Genomic DNA, 21766 nt, shown 5'->3' with positions numbered 1-21766 from the left:
GAACAGTGAAGATTGGATTTGGATGTATCTATCAGCTCCATTAATTTTGTAAACTTGTAGCTCCATAATTACTTTTTCCGTCTCTTCTCGTTACTTTTCCTCCAATCCTTGCATCTCACAAAAATAACAACAAATACGCATAAAATCTACTCGATACATCACAAAATCTAAGTCAAATCATATGCAAATTAAGTGCATAAAATGCACTTATCAACGGTCATCACGAGTTAAGTCATCACGGAGAACTCTGACATCGATTGCATATCCTTCCCACCCCGTAAACGCAAATATGAAGTTCATATCTTGATTTCACACACGCAACACATTCACTGCAATGGTCCCTTTTCTACTTCTATACTTTGCCTTCTAAAAAATTAATACATGGACATTTACATACGTACCATCCAAACGCATCAACACAACCCTGAAAATAAATAGGCAGAGAGATAATATGTATATGTCATAATTATGTATCGATGTTATTGATAAAATCAGATTTCATTTCAGATTACAAGTGGAATATCTGTAACTCAAATATATTCGAAATATGTAAAGATTACCTTGAAGCATTTCCATGTCTCGTCAGTGCAAGTGTCATCGATAGCGGCAAGATTCACAAGCAGTATACTATGTAACTTGATGAATGAGCCCAAAACTTTATGGAAATGAGCGCTAATTATTTGATCGCTTCGTATATAATCATGAAAAACTATTCGATTTTTCTTATGGTGTCCTAAGATTGACAAAAACATGATAACTTTTTCTTCAATCCTAATATATCTAGAATCTCTCACTCCTCCAACATGAGTGAGCAATTAACATAATTGTGTAAAGGAATTTCGATTCATCCTCAAATTCACGATACATTAAACATCTCCCATTTTAATAACCCAGTTCAAGTGGTTAATTTGTGCACTCATTCTTTGTGTCATGGTGTACGGAGTTGCTATTCTATGGAATTGGCGCCTTCGTCGGCCGAGTAATCTCGTGCGATGTCATATTAAAAGACATACCATCATAAATGTGTGAATCATCATTTGGCGAAGCAACATAAAGAGTATAATATTACGACGCCTGCTGTCCATCTTGTACACTTACTTACCAAATTTAAGGAAAGTTAGATAATAGAATAAACAAAAAATAAAATCCTAATCTAACAAAATGGTTTATATTTATTTTGAAAATATCTCATTATTAATTAATCATTTATACCAGACATTAGTTACTTGAAAAAATGGTAAGTTAATTTAGACTTCGAATCTCGCACTTGCAAAAACAAGATAATGGAATAACGAGTCCTCCGAAAAAAAATCAATTATGAGCCAATACAATGGAATATATTATATCACAGTGTCTGAAATAAAATACATCATCAACCAAAAAAAACATTACAGACAAAACTTGGATCAGAAACACAACAAATGCTTCATTGTAGCAAACCTTAATTTCATATTTCAAAAGAATCTTAGACGATTTTCAGGGAAATAGAGGACAAAAAACAAACAAATACCTTCCACATTACAAGAACAAAAAAGCAAATCATCGGGAGAGAAGATATAAGAGAGGCATAATGAAAAAAAAATTGTTCAAAATTGTTCTCATCAATATAATTTTACGCATGTTGGAGATTTCATATCTGTTAATCATTTACACCAGACATTATTTACTTGGGAAAAAATGGTAAACTATTTGTTAATTCAACATTCGAATCTCACAATCTCACAAACAAGATGATGGAACATAGCGTCCTCCAAAGAAAAATCATTTTAGCTGCCAATCCAATGAAATTTATTATATCACACAGTGTCTAAAATTAAATACATAATCTACCAAAAAAATCATTGGAGACAAAACATGGATCGGACGCACAACAAATGCTTCCGAATTTCAGCTTCCGTTATTCAATATTTCAGAAGTAGATGACACGATTTGCAGGGAAAAGAGGGCAAGAAACAAACAAAAACCTTCAACATTACAAAAACAAAAAAAAGAAATCAATGCAGTATGAGGTATAAGAGATGACATAAGGAAAATAAATCGGATTTTTTTTCTCATCGGTACCATACAAATGTTGGAGATTTCTTATGTGTTACCTTACACAAGAACGATGATTCTTCAAATCTATCCTCTGAAATCAACACCTAAGTTGGCTCATATGGTTACTAAAATCACAAATCAATCTTTCTTCATTCTTGTATTCTTCATCGTCGACAAACACAAAAGAGAAAGGAGGATGTTAGGTTTACGGATTGAAGTACTTTGGTTTTATTAGTATTTAAATTTAGAGTTATTTTAGTAAATAATACTGTCTAATCCTTGGCACTATAGGCAGACAAAATTAATCAAAGCGAGAAGAGGTTGAGAAGCTGTCAAGGATGTACAGTGGATTTTAGTCAATCCAGACACTAGTCTAAGTACAAAAATCCACACAAACATGGGCTTGCTTACCAATCAAGGAGTTATCCAGCCTACGAGGCCTTAAGCATGATCTCATCATTTCCAGTGAAAATGATCTCTACATACAAACATTATTAATGTTTTTCCTTTATTTCATTTTTTGACAAATAGAATATGGTCATGATAGTCACACTTATAAAAACCTTCCTTCATAAAATTAGAGTCTACCTAACTATAGTAAGCATGTGGTGCTTGATTAAACTCATAAAATGTGTAGAATCGAGCGTCTTCCGCTTTACCAAAAGCTATAGTTATTGCACCCAACAATCTCTCTCCGAATACTTGCATTTATTGCAATCAATGAGAATCGAACTCATGATTTTATATCTGATATCAATTGTTACAATCGAGCGCTTGAAACTCTACCAATTGTTAGAAGTTGTTGAACAAATTGATTATACAGACTTGATAATATTTTTTCCGCCAAAACTATAAGACGAGTTTTATTTAAATGACCATTTTCAATATGTTCGGCATTACTATTTATTTATAATTCTAATATTTGACTAAAATCATATTCTAATATATATTGTCTTGAGATTTGTTCATTTAATTCAAAACAATTGCTATGAAGTATTATGACTTATATAGAGCTTTTTTTGAAGTTAGACTCGATCGAGGTCAAAAATTAATAGGATCAGTCGTGCACAAACATAATAAGTTTTGTGTTTAAAAAAATGAATGAGCACAAGATTTTTACAGATAAAAATATCGGAATACAATTTAAAATACTATGAAAATCTTAGAATTATATTTCGTAATTTAAAATTTTAAATTATTGTAATCCCAACATTAATTGTTTTTAATGTATTCAACATGTTATATGTGATCAATCATAGTTTTGATATATTTTTCCCGATCTTGATCGATCTAATCATTATATATTACTAAATTTACACTTAATATTATATTGTCGTCATTTAATATTGTCTTTTTAAATGCTAGCAACCAGATAATATTTACAAAAGTTTTTATTTTAAGTGATTCAAAATTTCTAGCTAATGAAATGTTTGTAAAACATCTACGGAAGTTGAGAAACACAAATTATAATAAGCTAATAGTACCCTAGTAACCATAACTAGCTAGAAGCACCTCCTAAATTAAGCCTTAAAGTAAAATAATTTCCTAAAAACTACTTCATCAAGTATTTAATACGTTGAACTGTTTTTTTCCAGCGAAAACAGTAGCATTTAATTTTTTAGCAAATATAACAAAACATTAGTTAGTGACATCATGATGGAAATACAAAATAGATGAACCCTCAGTTTATTGATAAGTATAGTTTTCAGATTATTACTTTAATATATATATTTACTTGTTACATATCGAAAAATAGATCTCGGATTGTTATATATATATATATATATATATATATATATATAGTAAAATTGGAATATATCATGTTATTAAATTATTAAAATCTATACCTATTTATTAAGTGTGAGAGCTTTAGAGAAATCAATTTGGTATCTTGGTATGACCTTAATTTGAATTTCAAATTATTTGAAAAAAATGGTGAGAAATTAATAATATAAATATATAATTCATAATATTTTAACTACTTCTCATAAAATTATGACTAATATTTAACCAAAAAAACATTCATTTTTTGTTTCCATAAATTTATTAGATTTTTTTTCAAAATTAATTTTAATAAAAAAATCAAATATTTCATCACACATAATGAATATGCTAGTTTGAAAAAACAAAAAGAGAAATGATAGAAGATTAATAAGAAGAATAAGCAAGGGTACAATGGTCAATCGCGACAAATCTGCTATGCGCTAAAAGACAATTTGGTCTGGCATTAGTAAATTGCGAGTGGGAAAAATTCCCAGAGAATAAATTTTAGCCACCGTCGTCTGTGTGTCAGTAGTCACCAGTTCAGTGACCCGAGGCCATCGGAGTCCCCATATGTCTTCTCCTCCCATTGATTTCCCCCTCAAAAGAATAATCCATCTCATTTTTTCACTGTAAATAGAAGCAATGTGAGTAATTATTCTCTTCTCCGTGAAAGGAATTTTCTATGTTTAGTTGTATTTTTTTGTGGGTTTTAGTTTTGGGGCTTTTTGATCATGTGATGATATTTTTATCCTTGTTTGAAACCCTCGGATCAGTGTTATTTTGTTCGAATATCGACATTCTGATGTTGGAATAACTCTCCCTTTTTATTTTATTTTTTTGGTCGGGTTTAGTGCGACATGGATGCAGCTGCTGAAAGATATTATGGGGATGCCTCTGCGAAAAGGTTTCCGGCCACTAGTCCAAGCGGTAATTTTCTCATAAGAGTTTTCTTTTGTTATTGCTTTTCTTTTCTTTTTTTCGGAAGCATTGATACGTTCTATATGAAGACATGTTTATATGTGCAGCCCTGTCTTTGATTTTGTTTCATGAGTTTTTTAACCTTTTTTTAAAATTTTTTTTTATGTTGATTCTGTTAATGTTGTTGTTAACATTGACTCAGCCCTGTAGAAAATATGTCTTTTGGATTTCTCGTATTTGTTGTTAGGTTGAGGCTAGGATTGCTTTTTTTGGTTGTTTGTTCCTTAAACGAGCGGTATGGACTCTGGGTGGAACTTCACTTGGCATGCATGGATCTCATCTATGTTGAATTTGATACAGACCTTCTTGGACCAAAAGCATCTGCCATGCACGGATTTATTACTTTACTTTGATTTTGATAGGTCCCAATCAAAGACAAAATAATATGTTTAGATATAATTCAGCTCAGAGTGAGGGCTCATCAAAATTTTGGTGCATCAGCATTGCAATATATGTTGAAGGGTTCAAAAGCTTGCCAAGAAACTCCACCGGGTTGGTTGTCCATAGGTGCTTCTGTCGGGTAGAGTATGATGCCTGAATTGAGATATTGTGCTATGAATTTCTGGTAGTATGGGCATGAAGGCTGAAAAACTGTATTAAAAATTGTTTTTCTGAAATGAACATAGAAATTGTAAGTCAAACCTCAGAAGTTAAAGATTAAGAAAAACTTTCGAAAACTGTAACTTGATTTAAATGTCAGTTATACGCACAAAGAATGACCTGTCATCAGTTGTTAGTTTTACCCATCTAACTGTTCGGCGTTTATAATGTTTTTATTTACTTGATTTGATGATGTAACGGCAGATTTGTTCCGAAAAGGGCGGAAAAGGATAAAACTAAATGAGGGAATTGGGTACAATGACAGTACTTTCTCTGCTTCATGGCGATTTGAATCCGAGCAGAAAAGAAAAGAATCATATTCCAAAGTTTTAGATTACTCTGATCCACTATGTTCAAACAATTTGCTTAAAGACTTGGATTCTGGAAAATTTGGGAGTGTAACCAGTGATATTAAGGAGCTTCTTGCTCGAAGGAGGAAGTTATTGGACTCTTATTATGGAAAGGATTCTTCACTACCATACAGGCGTTCTGATGTGCAAGATAAAGTGGCATCAAGGGCAACTGAAACAACTGTGCCTGATGTCATCGACCTAGATGATGATCAAGAAGATGGAGGTAATGCTACAGTCCAAAGGTTTACTACATCTGTGCAGCCACCCCATCTGGCCGGTCCAGTTGTTGTCATTGATCTAGATGATGACAATGATGTCAGGGGTGAGAACTTTACTTCTCCATATGTGGAAGTGAACTTGAAGCCTTCTGGAAAGCTTCTTATGAAGGATTTTCTGGTAAATCATGTTTGAATTTGTTTACATATGGAATCATATAAGCTTATTATGTTAATTGAGTCAGCATGACCTTATTAAATTGAGGAGAGTTCTATTTGTGCCAAAACCAATTAAAAAAATATTGTACCGCATACTTGTTTTTTTATTCGGCGCAGTTCATTCAAGTGGGGGTGGGGTGGTGGACAATCATCTTGTTTTGTTATCTGGATTTTCTTGCATGGCGAATCAAGAAATTCACCCATTGATTGCATAAACACTTATCTGTTTGACTTGATTCTCATTCACTTGATTGTATTGTGACCACGCAGGATAAAAACTTTGCTCAACACCAAAGTTCTGGAGAAGGAAATGTATGTATTTCTGGTAAAACCCCATTATTATTAGAAGATAAAAGTGTGTCTATTTCTGGTATTGACGACAACATGGAGATGGATGAAAATAGTGAAATGTCTGAAACCAATTCTGATGGTCTGGGTGGCATCTGGAATGAGATGACTGTTGCATTAGAGTATTCAAAGGTAACCATGTTTATGATTTATTTATGTGATTCCATGTAATGTTATTGATGGTCTTTGCACTTCCTGCAACTCAGATAGCTACTGATGATACTTATTTCAATGCTCAAAATCAATGTTGCTGATTGAGGAAAACATTAGATTCTGGGTAGCTTATGATTGACTAAACTAAGCATGTGGTTTTTGGCACTGCAATTGTAAGATGTAACTTGGAGCTGTTTTCTAACAGAGTAACAGTTATGACAAAAATATGTTCTTCCAGAGTACTTTTTTGGTGAGAACGAAGGTATCTTTTCTACATGTAAATGCAACTCAGAGTTTTTGCCGAAAGATATGATGTTCTTTTTAATCTTCAGTGGAAATTATGTCATAGTAACATTGTTTCTGTTTATCAACATTAACGAACAAAGCCTCATTTTCTCAAAACATACCTCCAAAATCCTGGTGAACAAAACCAAAGATATCCGCTATATGTGTTCTTTATATTCTATTTATTTTGGATACAAATATCTATATTTCTTCTTTGTCCCGCAATGCGATCTTCTTCTTAGCCAATTTCTTTAAGATAGCTGTCCACTGTGTATCTGGGTTGGCTTCTGGTAATTAAAATAAGTTTTATTTTAATTAATATAGAGATGAAAAACCGGAAGTTGCCAATCCATAATTTTCAAATCTTGAATCACTATTACATGTTTGGGAGTGATTGTCAAGTCTTTTGATATGTCCCAGGAACCCAATGAAGTCCCCGATGAATATGAAGCTGAGAGTGAAATTGAATGCCAACATACTTTTATACTGAAAGATGATATTGGTGATGTTTGCCGCATTTGTGGGGTCATTAAGAGAGGAATTGAAACGATCATCGAGTACAACTTCTCCAAGGTATGAATTTTCAGTTCAGTGGATATCATTACCATAATGTTATGTTTGCAGTCTATCGTGAGCATCAAGTGGTCCATGTTGATCTGTCATTTCTGTAAGTTAGCTTCAGTTTACTATAGAAGCCTTGCTTCCGGTTTATACCCTACATACCCAAAACCTTGAAATTTAATCTGCATGAGTGTACTTTTGCTTGACTTGTGTTACTCCAATGCATTTTGTGCTTATCAAGTTGATTATGTTTGATGTGTGGTAACTACATTTCTGCTTTCATCTGGAAAAAACTAAATAAAATTCATCAATATTGTGCACGTTATAAGGTCTTTTCCCATCCAGGTCTGTCAAATTGTTCCATTTTGTACTTTGTTGTTCATGTCTAGAATGCATGAATAACTTGTGCCATTTTGGGTTTTTTTTTTTTGAATAATCATATCTGATGCGGGCAAAACAATCGTCTCCCTAATCAGCAAATAAATTGGGAAGTCGTACGTCCTCCTGGTCTCTTGCTTCCTTGGTCACCTGCAGAGGGGAACGATATCCTGATCTCCTACTCCTTTGGTCACCTGAAGAAGTAGTACGTCCTCCTTTTGGGTTGTCACCTGATTCACGAACACACGTTAGAGGCGCCGGGTGGTCACCCGACGAAACCCTCCGACGCTCAAGTCAGCGATCACCTTCACACAAAACAGGAGAGCTGAGAGCTTTTATAATCCAAAGAGTCACTTACCTCAAAATGGAGAGTTTGAGTGGTATTTATAGACAAAATTGAGTTAAATTGCACATTAGGCCTCCACTGCCAAAAATTGATAATTAACCTTGCTAAGGTCTAAAAATGCAAATTAGTCCTCCAGGACTTCAAAATTAAGAATTAGTCATTAAAAAATGCGATTCTCGCAAATTGACCAACTTAATTATTTATATAATTTAAATATATTAAAAATATATTTATACCTATCATAAGCCCCCCACTCTTTATTGAAGATGATGGAGAGTACTAAGAGGAGTTTATTTCTCATTATTATTTTTATGAAAATTTACTGATTTTATTATTTATGTTTAAAGAGACAACAAAAATTTCATTAATTGCCTTACCAAAACTTTGGCTCCACTCCAAAATATGGTCGACCATTTGAAATCCTCGCCACTAGGGTTTTTTTTTATTTATTTATAAATAGGCTGCTTTTAGCATCTTTTTTGTACCCTACCACATTAATTCAGAAATGACAGGTACCTATTCTCCTCTCTTTTCCTTTATTGCTTTTGCATCGACTTGGATTTTTTTTTTAAATTCCTTCTTCGACGTATTCCTCTTTCCCTTCTTCTCTGCGTTTTTTTTATTTTCTTCCTTTCTCTTTTCGTTTGGATCTTGCTCGACATTTTTTCTTGCCAAGGTGACGATTTCAGGCTGTTGAAGGTGAATATGAGGAGTACGGATCGCCGATCGATCTCCGGTAAAAACTTCTATGCGACTTCTTAGAGGTTTGGGGGGTGAGATGTTGTCGGGGCTGAACTCGTGGTGGCGTAGGGTGGAACGGGCGTTGATCGTTGTCGGTGGAGTGGCGGTGAGGTGGTGATGAAGACGAGCGGGCGTCGCTCTTTGTGGTGTCATGATCGGGTGTTGATCTATGGAGAGATGGTGCAGAGCTGAAGTTCGCGAGGCTGAGCCGTGGTGGCTGGCTCCGTGCGACGGCTAGGTGGCATCGCGGAGGAGGGCTGGTCGGTGTGGAGGCGATGGTGGTGTCGCAATGGCGATGGGAGCTGGCCATGAAGGGGTGCCGAGGCGGTGATGAAATGAGCGGGCGTCGCAGGTGTTGGTGGTGGAGGTGGCGCGGTGATGAAATGAGATCAGTCAAGTCCAGACCTCCTGAATTGACTTGTCCTCCCAAAAAAAATGCGTTCACCCGAAAAGACTTTTATCATAGAGAGATACGTCCACCTGGATTGCCTTGTCCTCCTGGAGTGGTGAATGGTGTATTCACCTGGAAACACTTGTTCTCCTGGAGTAGCGTGTTCACTCGAAAAAACTTGTTCTCCCGGAGTGGCGTGTTCACCCGGAAAATATTTGTTCTCCCGGAGTGGTGTGTTAACCTGGAAACACTTGTATGAATTGCTGAGATTTGGTGGGACCCAAGTTGTTGCGTTTTGATGTTTGTCCCATTGACTTGGGAGTAACTTCGTGATGCTTAATGCGGAGGGACTTGAGAGTTGATCAAGTTCTCAAGAGTTTGTCATATGGGAAGTCCTAACGCCACCTTTTGGGTGGTGAGATATCCCGAGACTTAATTTTATTGTCGTGACCTCTTACAGAGTCGGCGGTTTAGTTTACCTACAGGGCTTGGTCTAGCCTCTTACGTCAGGATGACCTTTACAGACTTCACGAGTCTATGACTTGTTAGTTTAAGCATTGCAGTAGTGAGTTAATAATGATATGCCTGTGTTGATCGATGAAGCTGGAAATTTCATTAATCTTGTAACAATGGAGAATTATATCGAAAGTATTAGTAGAACCTAAAATAACTCAAGCAAAAGAAAATCATTAGCAAAACACGAAATAAATTAGGTAAAAATTTATAGATGTCTTGCTAGACTTGCACTCTAGGCGTTGAACTTGCTCATGATCGGACAAACTCGTCTTCGAGCCTACTTAGAGAGGAAGTAGAATTTATTTACTGGGGTTCTAGGTGGCGGATTTCTGCTCGAGGAGAACACATCTCCTAAATTACATCTTTAGTTGAAGTGTTTGTCCACAAAGTTCTCCAAGTACCCTTGCTCAACTAGCTCTTCAATTCTGGCTCTTAAACTGAAACAATCTTCTGCCACGTGCCCCGTGTCTCTATGAAAATGACAGTATTTGTCTGACAATTGTCGTTTTGGGTTATCCTTCATTGGAAGCGGATGTCTCAGCAATTCCTGTTGTTCGGCAACAACTAGTATATCTGACAAGGATGCGTTTAAATGAGTATACCGAAGGTGAGAATCCTCAGTTGTCTGCTCATCGCCTTCCTCTTTTCCTTCGGGTTTTTCGCTCCCTCTCTTCCTTTTTCCCAAGTAGTAATGATCAACAAACTCCTCAATGCAAATGTATTTTCCAGCTCTCTCCAGCAATTCCTCCAAAGTTCGTGGAGGCTTTCTCGCTATTGACTCCTTAAAGTTCACATGACATAAGTTTTGTTGCATTATTCCAGCTAACAGGTCATGATTCACGTGGGGGACTTCATGCACAGCCTGAGTGAAACGCTGCACAAACTCCCTCAAGCTCTCTCCCTCTTTTTGGACTATCGAGAATAGGTAAGCCGCAGTTTTAGTGTATTTTCGATTAATGGAGAACTGATGGAGAAAACGCTGGGTAAGTTGTTTCAAGCTAGCAATGCTTCTTGCTGGGAGTTTATTGAACCATGCCAGTGCGCGATTAGCCAGCGTAGTCCAGAAGATTTTGCAATATGCAGCATCACTGAAGTCATATAGATCGGCTTTTGCATAAAATCTATCGAGGTGATCTTGAGGATCTCCTGAACCATCATACTCTGGCAGATTCGCTATCTTTACTCCAGCTGTCAGTACCTCGGCTAAGATGGCAGTAGTGAATGGGCTACGCCGGGCTGGTAAGATTGCCAATGCACTTTCTCCTCTCTCCTCAGTACGAATTGTTGGGCGCACGGGCTCGTGGCTATTTACCTCTTCCTCGTGGAACACCGTTTCTCTTCTTGCACTGGGGTGTGGCACCCTATTATTTCCAAATTCCTCTTCTAGTGTGCGTCTTCTTTCTTGGTGTTGAAGTGGAGGTAGTTCATCATTTAAGTTTTGATTGTTTCCAGAGTTATGTTGTTGTGTTGCCAAAAAGTGTGTCATAGCCTCCTTTACCGCACGCGAGGCAGCCTCCTCCAACATGGACTTCAAGGCATTAGGGGTGACAAGAAACTCCTCCGGCAGCGGAGGATTAGGAGGCGGCAGCTCCTCGGCCCCCAGTGTTACGGGTGGCGTGTGATCGCGTTTGCATCTCTAGTGAATAGGTGGCTTTCCAACAGACGGCGCCAATCTGATGCGGGCAAAACAATCGTCTCCCTAATCAGCAAATAAATTGGGAAGTCGTACGTCCTCCTGGTGTCCTGCTTCCTTGGTCACGTGCAGAGGGGAACGATTTCCTGATCTCCTGCTCCTTTGGTCACCTGAAGAAGTCGTACGTCCTCCTTTTGGGCTGTCACCTGATTCACGAACACACGTTAGAGGCGCCGGGTGGTCACTCGGCGAAAACCCTCCGACGCTCAAGTCAGCGATCACCTCCATACAAAACAGGAGAGCTGAGAGCTTTTATAATCCAAAGAGTCACTTACCTCAAAATGGAGAGTTTGAGTGGTATTTATAGACAAAATTGAGTTAAATTGCACATTAGACTTCCAATGCCAAAAATTGATAATTAACCCTGCTAAGGTCTAAAAATGCAAATTAGTCCTCCAGGACTTCAAAATTAAGAATTAGTCATTAAAAAATGCGATTCTCGCAAATTGACCAACTTAATTATTTATATAATTTAAATATATTAAAAATATACTAAAAATATATTTATACCTATCAATATCTGAATTGGAATTTTAAATATTTACTTCATCAGGAATATCTACGCATTAGGATAACATTGTATGATTATTTATCTTAAGCTGCCGGTGTATCTGAACGTTTTATTCATTCCCTAAATGTGCACCAAAAGAATATTGCAAATGGTTAATCTGGATGGAATTCTGTTTCTTATCGAATACTTGTCTGAACAATTGTTTAGTTACGTTTATAACTTTATTTTTCCTAGGTGGAAGTGGGTGGGACATTTATCTTTCAGTGCTTATTTTGATATTTCTCCACAAAAATTTTGTTCCACCTCTAATTCCAAATTCTAAACTGTAGCCATCCAAGTCTATTCATGTTTTATTTGGATCGATGAAAAAGCAAGATTTTTCTGATTTACATGCATCCAATTCAAATATAGAGCACAAGGAGCACAAGGACTTACCATTACGAAGGGCGTACATCCAGAGATGTAGTAGATATTCTTCCAGATGGATTTAAACCATCTGGTTGTGATTTCACTGCTGCCGAAATTTATCCACATCCACGACATAAGAAGGAGATGAAGCCACATCAAGTTGAGGGATTCAATTTTTTAGTAAGCAACTTGGTGGTAGAGAATCCTGGAGGTTGTATTATGGCACATGCTCCTGGTTCTGGTAAGACATTTATGATAATCAGTTTCCTTCAGAGTTTCATGGCAAAATATCCATCTGCCAGGCCTCTAGTTATTCTGCCGAGGGGAATTTTGGCCATTTGGAAGAAAGAATTTCTTAGATGGCAAGTTGAAGACATACCATTGTACGACTTCTACTCCGTCAAAGCTGATAGTCGTGCACAGCAGCTTGAAGTTCTGAAGCAATGGTCGGAAGTGAGAAGCATATTGTTTTTGGGTTATAAGCAGTTCTCCTCTATTGTATGTGACACCGATAACGGGAAAACTACTGTTGCATGCCAACAGATTTTACTGATCTGTCCTTCGATTCTCATTTTGGATGAAGGGCACACTCCTCGAAACCAGGACACTGATGTTTTAACCTCCCTTGAGAGGGTGCAGACTCTAAGGAAGGTCGTTCTTTCTGGAACACTGTATCAGAACCATGTAAAAGAAGTTTTCAATATTTTAAACCTTGTTCGCCCAAGGTTTTTAAAAATGGAGACATCTAAAGCAGTGAAGAGGCGTATCTTGAGCAGGGCGGAAATTTCCACTCGTAGGAACTTGATGAAAAGTGGTAGAGAGAACGAGTTCTATGAATTGATAGAGCACACGCTGTTGAAAGATGAGAACTACACTAGGAAAGTCACTGTAATACAAGATCTCCGTGAAATGACGAAAAAGGTCTTGCACTATTACAAGGGCGACAATTTAGATGAACTTCCAGGACTTGTGGATTTTTCAGTGTTTCTCCAGCTCAGTCCCTGGCAACAAAAAGAAGTTAAAGAGCTAAAAAGGCTGGGAAGAAAGTTCTCAATCAATGCACAAGGCAGTGCAATATATGCGCATCCAAAGTTGAAGGCTCTCTCCCAGAATTCTGGCGTTAGAGATAGAATCGATGAGGCGAAAATTGATTCCATACTGGAGAAACTGGATGTGAGCGAAGGTGTAAAGTCTAAATTCTACCTAAATCTCCTACAGCTATGTGCATCTAACGGCGAAAAGTTACTGGTTTTCAGCCAGTATCTTCTGCCCCTTAAATTTCTCGAGAGATTGACTTCTAAAATGAAGGGTTACAGAATTGGTATAGAGATGTTCATGATCACTGGTGACTCAGATGCAGAGACTCGAGAATCTTACATGGAAAAGTTCAATACTTCAGCTGATGCGAGGGTTTTTTTTGGCTCAATTAAAGCATGTGGTGAAGGAATATCCCTTGTAGGGGCGTCACGCATTATAATATTGGATGTTCATTTAAACCCTTCTGTCACACGACAAGCAATTGGGCGAGCATTCAGGCCTGGCCAGGTGAGGAAGGTTTACACATATAGGTTGATCGCTAGAGGCTCCCCAGAGGAAGCTGATCACACCACCTGCTTCAGGAAGGAGTCCATAGCAAAGTTGTGGTTCGAATGGGATGAATTTAATGGTCACCAAAACCTTGAAATGGAAACTGTCAATGTAAATGATTGCGGAGACATGTTTCTTGAAATGGAGCGATTAAATGAAGACGTGACCGCAGTTTTCAAAAGGTAAGTTAAAATCTTTTTTTCTGGAATTTCATGTAATTTTTGTCCAGAATACAGATCTTGATTTTTTTTTCTTTTAACCACCTAAAAAACATCTTACTTTTTTTCTTTTCTGATGAAGTACAAATTTTTTCGACGGGTCTTTCGTAAGCTCATGGTTTCAGAATAAATTGTCTATAATGTAGTAGTACAAAAGCAGAACGCACAAGTTTTATCCCGCAGAGAAAATTCCCATCAATTATCTAGATGGTCTTGGGTGATTATTTCCCAGTGTTTTTTGTCCAATACTCGATCATCTGTGTGCAAACCTTGGTTAGTGGTCTCAGGCTTATGTGGAAGTATAGGGCTATAGTTTGAACCATTTTCTATGAATTCGAACTTCTGAGATAAGTGGTTTATACTTGGTTCTTTTTGGTTGCTTTGGCTGGTTTCAGGTGAAAACTGTGGCAATACACCAAGGTTTTTTCCACAACCATCTCCTTACTTCGATCTGGAAGATCTCTGATGTCGGGCTGCAGCCCTGTTCGGATACAACTCCCTCAAAGGTAAATAATCCAGCCATGGAAACATTGTAGTTTGGTAACATAGTCAATATTAGTGGACAAGAAAACCTGTTTATATTCTTCGGATAGTTTTTTGTTCGAATCCAGAGGCATGAAATATGTAGTTTGCCTGAAGAATATGTAGTTTGCCTGAAGAATGCTACTTTTAATGAATGTCCGACCCTCATGACTCATGTTAGTTGCACATATGCTTTCTTTACCTGTTCTCTTCGTGAATTTATTCAACGAGCAGGCTTAGTTGGTCACTTTATTGCATGTTGATTTGTATGTATTGTTGGTTCGAAAATTTAAAATATTTAGGTCGCATAGTTACACTAAAGATTGTGTATACGATTGTAATGCGTAATCATCGTGCTTATGATACTGTTCCAGGACTGCATATCGTTCGGTTCGGGCAAAAGCATTGGATTTCAAAGATTATTGATTTATGTAGGGAATTTTGGGCTTTTCTTATTTTACGAGAATAGTGAATGCAGTTTTTGCCCTGTAATTCTTTTTACAAGGATAGTATACGAGCTAATTCAATATGATTTTTTTTAAAAAAAATTGAATTAAGCTTTAAATTTCATAAAAAGTATTACAGTATAATTTTCGAAAATATTGGTGGTCCATCCTTGTTCCACAACTTGAAGAAATCTTTGAAGATCGAAACAAGATATGTTGCATATATGCTAATAATAATTGCATATATAAAACTAGGTGCCAAATCGTTGTAATTCACACTTAATAATGCAAAGGTTTAGTTGGATCCAAGAGAAGGACAAGACATTGGCTTTGGTAGGCTGCTAAGTGCTAAATAATAACTATGTTTCCTCCAAAATATATTTCCATATTTTTTTGCATGTCTACCCTTCAATTTCTTCAAACCAAGAGTTGGGAATAGGCCAACTATATCGTGCGAAAAATCTAATAGATATAAAACACTTTAAAAAATATTAACGTCTTAATATATCATGATCATCCATTTTCTTTAAAAATCAAGCACATTTAATAGTGAAAAAAAAACTCAAGTGCGTTTATCCCTTTTGTAAGGAGTTTTATATCTTATTTCTTTGGAAAAAAAAAAGGTTTTTCAAATGAAATTAATTTTGTACTGTTTTTTGTTGATGTTTTTTTTTTAAATTTTTTACTAGAATGGCCAAGAGTGAGGCACTTGTGGAATTTTAGTATCTTTTTCCATTTATTTATAAAGTTGGTGATCGGTGATTTGAAAGCATACAGTAGCACAACACTGTGTTGTTGCACGAGGCTGCGATTGATACCTCTGGCCCCTACTATGTAGGAGTGCTAGAATATTTTATCTTTGCCAAATTTAATTTTGAAAATTTATTTAAACGATAGTAAAAAATTCAAGTGAGCTCCGAGCCTCCGACTAATAAAAGAGTCTACGGACATTTGGGGGAAAAAATAAAAGAAAATCAATGTAGCAAAGCATAGAACAAAGATATATTAATTGAGCAAATTTTTTGTAAGACGATTTTACGAATTTATATTCGTATGACAAGTTGATCCGATTTATATTCTTGAATGGAATGGTTTTTTTTCGATTGAATCGGATGGGTTGGAGACCGTACATGATCATACAATATGATAGAAGTTATTTTTTAATATTAATTTAAAATAGCTAGAAAAATCTCAAAATAAGACTAATTAACACTCATAATCTATATCTATATCTATATCTATATTTATATCATCATCGTCGTCGTCGTCATCTCAACTATAAAAGTGTCAATCAAAGTTAAAGTTTTACATTGTGTATTGTAAATTTTATTCTTTATTTAAATATACTTGAGATATTTGACATAATGCTTTTGTAAAATTACTTTATTGTGATGCGGTTAAAATTATCGAACTACGTACATATTAGATAAAGATCAAATTTTCAAGAAAATTAAAATTCTAGAATTTATTGGTTTTTATTTGCTTATATATAGATTGAAGAATTGAACATAACTTTTTGCGTAAAAATCTTAAATATTGAAATTCCCAAATTCGTTGGTTTCATTTGCTTGTAGAAGAAGTGAAATTAGTTTTTTTTTTTTTCACAAAAAAACGTAATTTGTAAAAGATTGAAATGACAAATTCTTTTGTTTTATTTGCTTCTAAATAGAGTGAAGATTTTTCCTACAAAAGATTAATTTGTTTAAGGACTTGTTGTACAATATCCTTTATTTATAAATTAACAAGTCAAATAATTAAATCGCGTGTTACCGAGGTTGTGACATGAAGAAGGTTCGACAGTTAATCATATTTCATTAAATTGATATGTGTATTATCGAATATAAAAGAGAGATAATTCTCATAAATATTTCGTGAGTATTTATTTTATCTATATTTCTTTATAAAAAAAAGAAATCCAAATAATATTTTTCAAAGATTTTATTTATCTTTAAAATTTAACAATATATGATTGATTACATGTAGTTTTACTAATTTTAACTATTTTTTCTTATTCATAAAAGATTAGAAAACTATAACAATTACTTTATGGGGATGATTTTTAAATTAACGAATGAGTATTTTTGCAATAAATAGAGACAGACAAAAAAAAATGACATCTGAAAAAATGTATCGATCATTAATGATATTGACATACAAGTAATAAAAAACGATAATAACACGAGAATATAGATTGAGGATAGTGAAATTATTGTTACTATTACAAAGAAAGATTTTCAGTATTAAAAAAAAGGTCGTACAACAAAAAAAGAATAAAGATATGAAGATACAAACGATTGATGGCGACAACAACTTTGATACCCCTATCCACATGAGAAAAATGAAATATTTAAAATGAGTTTATAATGGGCTACAATGGACTTTTATAGTAACTTGAGTTAATCATTTTCGTAAAGCGAGAACGAATACGAAGTAGTTGCTATAGAGGCCCATTGTGTAGTCGCGTAGGAGCGGTCCTGGACTCGGGGCGTGATAGAATGGTATGAAAGACGGTCACCAGCAGGAACACCAGGAAATATATAAGTGCTATATATGTGGGACAAAGTGCTACGTGCGAGAGAACCACCTCTTGAACCTGCGGGACAAAGTGCTACATGACGGGAGCCATCTCTTGAACCTGTAGGAGCCATCTCTAGATTCTCAGTGCTGGTGGATCGAAGGTCAGGTCGCGACGAGGACATCGCGTTCTGAAAGAGGGATGATTGTGATACCCTACCCCACATGGGAAAAAAGATTTCAAATGAGTTTATAATGGGATACAATAGACTTCTATATCAACTTAATTAGGTTAATTATTTTCGTAAAACGAGTACGAATAAGAAGTAGTTGCTATAGGAGCCCATTGTGCAGTCGCGCAGGCGCGGGCCTGGGATCGGGGCATGACAACAACACAAGAATTGCTATTGAAGATGATGAGAATATTGCTTATTTCACAGATAAGAAAATATGGATGACAAAATAATAAATCGTGAAAGGGATAAAAATCCAAAATATAAAAGAAGTTAATTAACATTCGACACAATAATTTAATTTAAGGTTTAGAACTTTTTATCTACATTAATATTTATTTTTCATAAATCAATAATAGTAAAATAGGTGGTTCGACACTATGAATTATATTTTCTTCCTTCTCTTAAATTTATTTTAATAACACTATTATGATATAAGTTCTATATTATATTTATACAAAATTATAAGATTGATCATTGATATGTTTTTCAACAATTATGAATTCTTAGATTTGCAATACATAAAATTTTTGAACAAAGATCATTTGAACGTATTTATAATATATATTATACAAATCATATTACATTGAATTTACTATTGACTAAAATAACATGAAAATCATTAATTTTTTTAAAATTAATCGCTTCTCAACTTATTTCTTTAACAACTCTTATCGACAATAAAAGTATGCTCCTACGCATCACACATGTCTTTTCCTAGTTATAATTAAACCACAATCCTTGTTGATATGACCAAATTACACCAAAATAAAATTATTATAATTATATATACTTCTTTATTTAATGTATTTCAAATCCATCATAATTAACATTATATGTATGTATGTATGTATGTATATTAGCAAGGGGATGAATTTCAGATCCACCCCACAAAAATACGTTTAAGCTGTCAAATGAATTTGGAATCATCCATGGCTTCAAACCCTTCCCGTATGTCCTAACCAAATAAAAACTGTTATTTGGTGAAACTATTTTCATATTTCCAATTTTTCTTTCAAAGCCTTCGTAAACTTATTTATCACTTCCCTATTTAATTCCCAAGCTCCTTCATTTTCTCTATTCCCTTGTCTAAAAATCATCTTCATTATTTTTTGATATTTTAATTCCATCACAACAAATGAATCTAGCTAAATCAATTCATTCTTGAAAGGAATATTTTATTCCTTAAAATTATCTGTTGAATCCGATATTTTGGTGATAACAAACAACAACTCATTGTATAGGAATGTGCTGCCAACCATTGTATTTCAGGAATCTACTACAACTTCTACCGGAAGCTTGTCAACCGCCTTTGCTCTCGACCGGCTGAAGTCACAAGCCTATCGACTGGCTATCAAAACCAGCAGAGGATAAATCTATCTACCAAAAGCTTGTCAACCGCCTTTGTCTCTCGACCGGTTGAAGTCACAAGCTTATCGACTGGTTATTCAAACCAGCAGAGGACAAATATCTCTACAGGTAGAATGCCAACTGCTTTTCAGGATATCTCAAGACAAGTAGCTGTGACAAGATGTTCTTTGCAAGATCTTTTATTAAAAGCAGAACCGGCGTGTCAGAAGATATGTTGACTCCTGCAATCAAGACAACAGGTTGCACCAAAATGGCAAAAACACAGAATGACTACAGATAAAGCATTCGACCGTTTATTCCAGTTTTGGACCCTGGAAGTTGTCTGCAGTGTACGATCTTCATGCAGAATCATCAATGCATTTATGAGCATTAAATGTGCATTCAATGCAGCATCAGAACGTTCAAAATAAAGACGTTGATGATTGACCTATATAAAGGGAAGATTGCTCAAGAAGTGACAACAACGAAACAACAAACAAAGAGAGACAAGCAATTCAGAAAAATCTCAATCAACTCAATCACTTGAATAATATCAGAAGTCCTCATCTGATATACTTGAGCACACTTACAAGATCATTCGTTTTGCTGCTCAAATAAACCCTTGCCTACAGTTCACATATCTGATCGTCAAGGATCATCCTAGGGTTTTCAAGCCTCTCGACCGCTCTGCAGTTTGAGAAGCTCAACTCAACTATACTCATTGTTGAAGAGAATTGAAGCTACTCTGAAAGCTTCCACCAGTCTGATAAGAACTGAGAATCTTATCTGTGTAAATCTAGGAGTTTCGGATTAGGCATTGGATAAGTCCTAAGTCTGAAGTGGGTGTATTACAAGACGTTGTAATAACCAAAGTCTTCTAGTGAATTCCTTCCTAAGTGGAAGAAGGGGAGACGTAGAAGGATTAAGCCTTCGAACTTCCATAAATCGTGCCTTAGTCTTTACTGCTATTTATCTTACATTCTGCTCATACATTGCATTATAAACTTTGCATCACTAAAACCTCTGAACTATTTTCGCACTATTTAAGTTGTTCAAACCGTTTTAGAAGTTGAGAAAACAGATTAAGTGAACTAAACCTCACTTGATCATTTTAAAGAAGAAGAAGAAAAGTTTCAGAGTGTATTCACCCCCCCCTCTACCCTCTGAACCGATCCCAACAAGTGGTATCAGAGCGGGTTCCTTTCTCAACTGCTGATCTGAAGTTTTAAAATCATGACTTCTTTCAACAGAATTCCTATGTTTTCTAAAGAAGAGTATGATGATTGGAAAATTCGCATGCAGGCACATCTTGCAGCACAGGATGATGACATGTTATATGTCATAACAGACGGTCCTATCAAAATTATGAAGGTCAACCCAGCTCTAGCCGATGGTGCAGGACAAATGATTGAGAAACCAAGAGCTGAGTGGACCACTGAGGACAAAAAGAAGGCCAATCTTGACAATGTGGCCCGGGACATCCTATACAAAACACTGGATAAGAATATGTTCAGCAAAATCAAGTCATGTTACACAACAAAGGAGATTTGGGAGAAGCTCACTCAGCTATGTGAAGGGAATGACCAGACAAAGGAAAACAAGCTCACTTTGGCCATTCAAAAATATGACAACGCCAAAATGAAGCCAGGGGAAACCATGGCTGAATTTGATGAACGGTTCAGTAGTATCATCTGTGATCTTATTGCTTTAGGTAAAACTTATACTAACCGTGAAATTGCTGTGAAGGTTATGAGAGCTTTACCCAAAGAATGGGAGATCAAGACAGTGGCCATGAGAGAGTCAAAAGACTTAAGCAAGGTTGAACTGCATGATCTCTTTGCAGATCTCAAAGCCTACGAGTTCGAGCTCAACATGAGAACAGAAGATGAACCATCTACTTCTCAACCAACCAAGGCCTTAACCTCAACCGTGATATGTCCACCGGTCGAGGAAGCTCCAAAGAGATCAGCTGAGCAAATCAGCAATGAAGCCATGACACTCTTTGTCAAGAAATTTGGTAGATTTATGCGTAAAAACAATTCTAAATTTAAAAATTATCATAAATCGGACCATACAAAGGATGGTCCTACTTGTTTTAACTGTGGCAAGTCAGGCCACTTCATTGCAGACTGCACCAAGCCTAAGAACAATGATCAGAAGCAATTCTCCGAAAGAAGAAGGGGTAAGGAGGATAAAAGGACGTTTAGAAAAGGAAGAGACCAAAGGGTCCTAGTAGCAGACGAAAGCAAAAGCAAGTGGGCTGAGTCTGACTCTGACAACTCCAATACCAGAAGCTCTTCAGATGACAGCGATGATGAAAAAGTGGAATGCCTTATGGCCGACATCGAAGAAGAAGCTGAGGAGGTATTTGACTTTGACTCACCTGAATTTACTCACAG

The 21766-nt window shown here is 35.8% G+C and overlaps 1 protein-coding gene across 3 annotated transcripts; it reads left to right on the top strand.

Moving 5' to 3' along the window:
- The first annotated feature begins 4289 nt into the window (after window positions 1–4289).
- Window positions 4290–15336, top strand: LOC140863589 (protein CHROMATIN REMODELING 35). 3 transcript variants are annotated; one of them, XR_012143991.1, is made up of 8 exons: window positions 4290–4445; window positions 4653–4728; window positions 5584–6128; window positions 6437–6646; window positions 7373–7525; window positions 12501–14266; window positions 14698–14808; window positions 15199–15336. XR_012143991.1 is itself a non-coding variant. In XM_073267120.1 (7 exons), exons 2-7 carry the CDS (start codon window positions 4659–4661, stop codon window positions 14699–14701), a joined length of 2748 nt encoding a protein of 915 aa, XP_073123221.1. In that variant the 5' UTR covers window positions 4290–4445; window positions 4653–4658; the 3' UTR covers window positions 14702–15057. The 3 variants fall into 3 exon arrangements, 2 of the variants coding, with proteins under 2 accessions (XP_073123221.1, XP_073123222.1); XM_073267120.1 differs by lacking the exon at window positions 15199–15336 and having other exon boundaries at window positions 14698–15057; XM_073267121.1 differs by lacking the exons at window positions 14698–14808; window positions 15199–15336 and having other exon boundaries at window positions 12501–14270.
- Window positions 15337–21766: the final 6430 nt, after the last annotated feature.

This window comes from Henckelia pumila, chromosome 4 (assembly GCF_033568475.1).
Source record: "Henckelia pumila isolate YLH828 chromosome 4, ASM3356847v2, whole genome shotgun sequence".
In the NCBI taxonomy this organism is placed as follows: domain Eukaryota; kingdom Viridiplantae; phylum Streptophyta; class Magnoliopsida; order Lamiales; family Gesneriaceae; genus Henckelia; species Henckelia pumila.
Note: the sequence above shows the minus strand (reverse complement) of the source record. Positions and strands in the feature narration are given on the sequence as shown.

Coding starts and splice junctions, on each gene's coding strand:
- LOC140863589 (XM_073267120.1), top strand. CDS start 4,659: ATGGATGCAGCTGCTGAAAGATATTATGGGGATGCCTCTGCGAAAAGG. Junction 4,729..5,583: donor TCCGGCCACTAGTCCAAGCG/GTAATTTTCTCA, acceptor ATGTAACGGCAG/ATTTGTTCCGAAAAGGGCGG. Junction 7,526..12,500: donor TCGAGTACAACTTCTCCAAG/GTATGAATTTTC, acceptor ATTCAAATATAG/AGCACAAGGAGCACAAGGAC.